General features: G+C 41.7%; 1 protein-coding gene across 1 annotated transcript; it reads right to left on the bottom strand.

Moving 5' to 3' along the window:
- Positions 1-343: 343 nt before the first annotated feature.
- cdc34b (cell division cycle 34 homolog (S. cerevisiae) b) lies at positions 344-5,991 on the bottom strand. The gene is made up of 5 exons (XM_058066838.2): positions 5,242-5,991; positions 5,085-5,171; positions 4,602-4,699; positions 3,234-3,368; positions 344-1,938 (listed from the first exon to the last, which is right to left on the bottom strand). The coding sequence occupies exons 1-5, from the start codon at positions 5,425-5,427 to the stop codon at positions 1,728-1,730; spliced, it is 717 nt and encodes a 238-aa protein (XP_057922821.1). The 5' UTR covers positions 5,428-5,991; the 3' UTR covers positions 344-1,727.
- Between the last annotated feature and the right edge of the window lie 204 nt (positions 5,992-6,195).

Below are 6,195 nucleotides of genomic sequence, written 5' to 3'. Positions count from 1 at the left end.
ACCCTCCAACACACTTCTCTTCTGTTGGTACTGTCTGCATTGAGTCACGAGTGATGCATTCGGGTACATTGCAATAATTACAGAAGCCCATTTAAGGCTGTCCTATCATTTTAAATGTACTGTTAAGTCCTCAGTGTCCAACTCTCATTCTTCTTATGTTGTCTTGTCTCTGCTGGTCCTTACTTCGTCTGCTGTTTTTTAAGTACTATACAGATGCCAACCTTTTGGTATTTGGTCACACTCCTGCCACTTCATTAAATGCCTTTCCTTAGCAATTGCTTTATGACTTTGCGTTAATACAGAATAGAACATTGTCAAAAACTATTTGAATTCTTTACTCCAGTTAGATTTTGTTCCAATAAATCTTTATTTTTCCACTTTTAAATAGCCAAAATAAAAAAATAAACAGGTGAATAAAACAAGGTGATCATCCATACAGCTACATGTGCATATCAATCTTGGTGCCCCTAACTCTGGAAAAAGATCCACTATGTCGATTGCAATTGAATAATCCTGAGAAATTCAGTGTGAAATCCAATTGAGCAGATGGAACAATCAATACTGGTGATGAAAAGTATATACGAAGAAACACAGAACACTAAAAAAAATATATATATCAAAATACATCAACTTACCACTAACACAAACGGTAAAGTAAAACATGGTGGCATTGTTCTTGTTCCACATCCAGACTTCCAAGGCTGGATATCCTCTATAGTCCTGACTGACACTGCAACATCATTGCTTGGACATCTTTTCTACACAAGATGTAAAACCTAATAATCTCATTACATAAAACATTCTCAAGCAAGGCTGCAGGCATTAAGTCTAACCACAAAAAAATAACTAATAGTGCTTGCAAGAAGCAGAAATCGAAAGACAAGAAAACAACATACTTTCCAGGGGCATTAAAAAAAACTTTTAGTCAGGCATCTAACCTGAGGAGAAACAACTGTGATCAGTAAATACGACCCACTCCCGAGGAACCTCGGTAATCCTACACGATCTTAATCTGTAAATATAATTAATTCCCCACTCAAAATGACAAATACACACCCAACAGTAACCAAGGGAGACACAGCAAAGATCATTTTCTTGATAGTAAAATTGTTAAACAGTTTGCCCCAGCCAGCCAGTTAGTCGGCTGTCCACTTACGAGACTGCTTGATTCTCTAATAACAAGCGTTGTTATGAGCAGACCGTTGCTTGCAAACTGTTCTCCCGTAGATGAGAGAAAAAAATGATTCCAAGGTTTTTCTGGCATGCAGACTATAACGCTTGGGGAAAGTCAAAATCCATGTATTATTTGTAGTCCACTTCACCAGGAAGTCACTGAGACTAAATACTGGTAAGCAAAAACCACCATCAGGAAGGGAAAATTGCTGCAATGAAAGAAGTTGCAAGTTGTTTGTGTTTGCATAAGTGCAAAGTGGCATCGACCTCACATGACCCTTTACATTAGAAGCGATATTTAGTTTGTCTCTCTGAATCCAAGTGAAAATGAAAAGATAACATTTTCTTGCTGATGTAAATCCACACCAGCCCATCAATTCAGCTTTAACAGAGAGCACACAAGCTAAGGTCAAATCAGCTCATTTCATTGGTTTACAAACAGGAGGCGTCAAATATTTCTCACTTGTAGACCTCAGACTTCTCAGATGACCCTGGCAGTAAAAAGGGACATCACATGTGTCAGCAAAGACTGGTCAAGATGAGGAAAAGGCATGTCATGACTCCTCGTTGCCCGAGTCGTCTTCATCGTAGCAGCAGTCGCCGTCACCGTCCTCAACATCGTCATCATCGTAATAATAGTCATAGAAGAGGTCAGAGCCCTCGTCGGGAGGCGGGGCACGTGTGCGGACGCAATACTCTGCCAGCGTGGTGGGCACCTTCACGCCGTCGCGCTCTGCCTCAGCCTTGGTGGCCAATACTTGTTTTCTGCGGGATATTCAACATTGTTAAAAAGGACAATTGGACCAAAATTGAAATTTCGGAATTTTGCTCATCATCCACAATCCTTATGTGAAACGTGAGCACACGTCTTTCCCTTTTCTGTGTGTTCTAAAGAGAGAAAAATCATGAGGTAGCCAACAATGCATGTCATGATTTCGACTATAAAGCCCCCTAAAAAATGTCCTACCATGTTTTATTTATGTACATGCTGTGACCATGCACTGATACAGATACATTCATGATAAAATGCAATACTTACAGTATTTTGCCGTATTTTTAAAATCATTTTAAACATTACCGGAACTTCTTTTTTTTTACCTCTTTAGAACATGTAGAAGAGAGAAAGATCTGTTTAAAAGAACACTGCACTGTTTTTGGAATTTTGACATCATCCAAAATCCTTACGGAAGACATGAACACACACGTCGTTTTGTTTCCGTGCATTGTAAAGATGTACAAACACCTAAAAAGAGACAGGTAATTAATGCATGTAATGGGACACACCTCTGTGTCTGCATTTTTTGGAGGTTTCTCAGAGTGCTTTATAGGCGGAATAGTTGTTTTCCATGACCTGCATTCTTAGCGGCATCGTTTTATTTATTTACAACGCACAGAAAAGAGAAAGACATACATACATGTTCATTTCTCAAATTCAGATTGTGGATGATGGGCAAAATTGGAAAATAGGTACAGTTGTCTTTTACAATGGTGCTCTTGAAGAGGTCAGACACCGTGAATAACATGAATAACACACAAAACACAACACAGGTGACCCTCGGTTTATGGAGGGTAAACTCAGACTGTGAATCTGGTATACGGACACATAACTCAGTTTGGGACAATAACCAATAAATCAATTATTGCACAATAAATTAAAATGAAGTAGATAATTTTGCACTTTGATATATTGTCATGTGCATGCTGCCTTCAAACAGGCAGGAAGGGTCCAACTTCAGAGTCTCCAAAACACTCCCCACTGGATTTGTCGCAAGTCGCTTTTGTGAAAAAGAGCGTCTACAAAAGGGGTCTGATTACTCACTAAATATAGTGACAACATTGCGACGTTGGCAACACCAGTCTCTCCTCCCTCACCCTCTCTGGCAGACCAGGTGTGTTGCAATGTGTTTATGAGAGAGGACAAACATGTTGCACCAAATCTATTTGTGGCGGACAAAATGTTTTTATGGTGGGTCGTCACATATGAATGTATTGGACACACAGTACTAAAACACTCCAATTAAATTCACATTTCTATTAATTTTATATGTGTAGCTTTTTACCTGATGATCTCAACATATTCACGGTCTTTGCCCTTGCTATCCCTCCATTTCCGGTACATGACGGAGGCATCCACATTGGCAGGAGAGAAGGTATTTGGCTCATTCAGCAGTGAGATTACACTCAGCAAAATTGTTCTAAAGGCACAAAATGGGGGTCACACAATCAGAGCCTGCTACACAAGCTTCCAAAGAATTTAAACACATTGCAAGTCTGTAAATCAGGTATCAAAGAATGTAGGCAGTTACCAGCTTTTGAACACAAATTCTACTACCAATTATAAAACGACATCAAGAATGTGGAGTCCTACACAAAATGACAATCAATGGACACATGTCATGGCTCCTTTGTATAATATTGCTAGTAATTAAAGAAGAACAGAATCCGCATTGAATTGTGTATCGCTTGGGCATCTCTGTGTGGGGTTTGCATCCTAAAAACATGCTAGGTTAATTGGTGACTCCAAATTGTCTATAGGTATGAACGTGAGTGTGAATAATTGTCTGTCTGTGCCCCTGTGATTGGCTGGGCAGCGCCTGCCTCTCGTCCAAAGTCAGCTGGGATAGGCTCCAGCACACCCACAACCCAGATGAGGAATCATCAGCACCTCTGCTGGCTGTAGCCAAGTAGTGTACTCTTTAACTAGAACATCAATTCCACGCAATGGTTAGACTTGCATGGAATGAATGTTGATGAATATTAAAATTTTATTCAAAATGGTTTTAACATGGGGCGGCATGGCGGTCTAGTGGTTAGCGCGCAGACCTCACAGCTAGGAGACCAGGGTTCAATTCCTACCCTCGGCCATCTCTGTGTGGAGTTTGCATGTTCTCCCCGTGCATGCGTGGTGTTTTCTCCGGGTACTCCGGTTTCCTCCCACATTCCAGAAACATGCTAGGTTAATTGGCCACTCCAAATTGTCCATAGGTATGAATGTGAGTGTGAATGGTTGTTTGTCTATATGTGCCCTGTGATTGGCTGGCGACCAGTCCAGGGTGTACCCCGCCTCTCTCCCGAAGACAGCTGGGATAGGCTCCAGCACCCCCGCGACCCTTGTGAGGAAAAAGCGGTAGAAAATGAATGAATGAATGAATGGTTTTAACATTTTAAGATGGCGGCAGCTTGCCTCTGGAGAAGACTATTTTTATTTTTATTTTTTGAAACCACAATGCAGCAACGGATTCTGGTCAAGTCCGGGAGTTCCGCTGGATTGTGCATTGTAACTGAAGAAGTTTGCTGAGAGACACAGATCACATTTCGGCAAATGGTGTCGGGTCAACGTGCGCCAACTGAGAAAAGACTAATGTCATGTGACAAGTGTGTGAGCCAAGAGAGGTACATGACTACAGATAATGAAGATGACTGCTCACCGGACATTCTGGGTGGGATTCCACCTTTCAGATGGCAGTTCTCCACTCTGTGGGTCGTCCACTGGAGGGTGCAATATTGAAATACACACGTCTCCATTCTGAAAGAGGAAATGTATCATTGATTGATTGTCATGTGACCATTAAAAGCTTGATAAGCTTGAGTGTCTGGTAGCTGCACAGTCAAGAGATCAATTGTTTCTATCCTGCATTTCCCTTACATGTGTATTTTTTTCTACAGAAACTCCAGCTTCCTTCCACATGCCCAAAGCATGCATGTTAGGGCTAATTGGAGACTGTAAATGACCCATAGTCGTGAATGTGAGTGGTTATTTATTTGTATGTGCCCTGTGGTTGACTGGCAACCAGCAGAGGGTGCACTACGCTTCTCGCCCAAAGTCAGCTGGGATAGACTCCAACTCACCTGTAACCCTGAGTACAAGTGGTATAGGAAATCAATAAGATAAATTAAAGTGTTTACTTCACCTCATATATGTTGGGATGCCACATTTTGGTGAGGAATCTGAAGGAAGGTGGGGAATAAGGGTAGTCCATAGGGAACTTGATCCGAGCCTAGCACACACAACAAAATTTGAAACAGTCATACATTTCTTTCTGGTTAATGCCTTAGAGTATTTGGTACCTTAAAATAGCCACCCTCGTAGTGAGTATTGGGGGGTCCAAAAATGGCCACTTCCCAGTTGTACATATCAGCTTCGTCCACGAGTGTTATTTTAAATCCCTCGACTGGTTCCTCCTGAAGACTCTTCATTTCCAGCATGAGAGCTTTCTGTGAACTGGCGACATGAGAGCAATCGTGCTGCGCCATAATTGACACTTGGGCTTCCTGAGGGTTTTCTCCAATCGACAGCTGACTCGTTTGTTTACAGCAACTCGGCTAAATTTGACTCACTCTTCGAACAAGCTGGCACTGACTTTGTCGATGCAAGGATACAATGAAAAAAGGCCGAACCTAGCCACGCTCGGACCGGAGACAAACGCGGGTTGATGAGTTGCAAAAGCTGATCAATTATTTAGTCTCCACTCTCTCGGTGTCGTAAACTAAATAAAACATCGTGGCAATTCAGCAGCCGTAGTCTACCTGGCAAAGAATCCACGGATATAAGCCGTAAATCTACTGATAGCTGCTGGCTAAATAAGCTAGCTAACCAGGACTACCTCCCAACCAGCTGGAGCCGACTTTACCTTGGCGCGAACTGATTACAACACCCTCCCGCTGGGAAACAAGTGACAGGTTGAAAGAGAAAACACAGCAAGAAATTCCAAACTATTATAAACTACACGATAAACGCCCAGAGCCGTGATGTCATGCGTACTGTGTAAAGAATGTTGTTGAATAAGTCCTTTCTCCCCCTGAAAACAGGCAATTGTGCAATGTGCTGCAATGGGATTTGTAGTCCAGTTGTTGTTTGTAAACATTGTCTTCACGGTGCCAAAGAATAAAAAATAAAAGTAGAAAGGCCAAGAAAATGTCGTCTTCTATATCATAAAATGTAACACATTTTAAGTGAGTGGGGTTTGCGTTGTGTTCTGTGTTTTTTTAGTAGGGGGGGACATGCATTGAACTACATTTACC

This window comes from Doryrhamphus excisus, linkage group LG6 (genome assembly GCF_037039965.1).
Source record: "Doryrhamphus excisus strain RoL-2023G ecotype Guam linkage group LG6, RoL_Dexc_Guam_v1.1, whole genome shotgun sequence".
Classification (NCBI taxonomy): Eukaryota; Metazoa; Chordata; class Actinopteri; order Syngnathiformes; family Syngnathidae; genus Doryrhamphus; species Doryrhamphus excisus.
The sequence above is the reverse complement of the archived record's forward strand: the minus strand, read 5'-3'. Positions and strand labels throughout refer to the sequence as shown.

Excerpts from the sequence above, each read along its gene's own strand:
- cdc34b (XM_058066838.2), bottom strand. The coding sequence starts at position 5,427 with ATGGCGCAGCACGATTGCTCTCATGTCGCCAGTTCACAGAAAGCTCTC. Across the intron at positions 5,172-5,241 it reads ACGAGGGTGGCTATTTTAAG|GCTCGGATCAAGTTCCCTAT; the intron begins GTACCAAATACT and ends TGTGTGTGCTAG. Across the intron at positions 4,700-5,084 it reads GGCATCCCAACATATATGAG|AATGGAGACGTGTGTATTTC; the intron begins GTGAAGTAAACA and ends TTCCTCTTTCAG.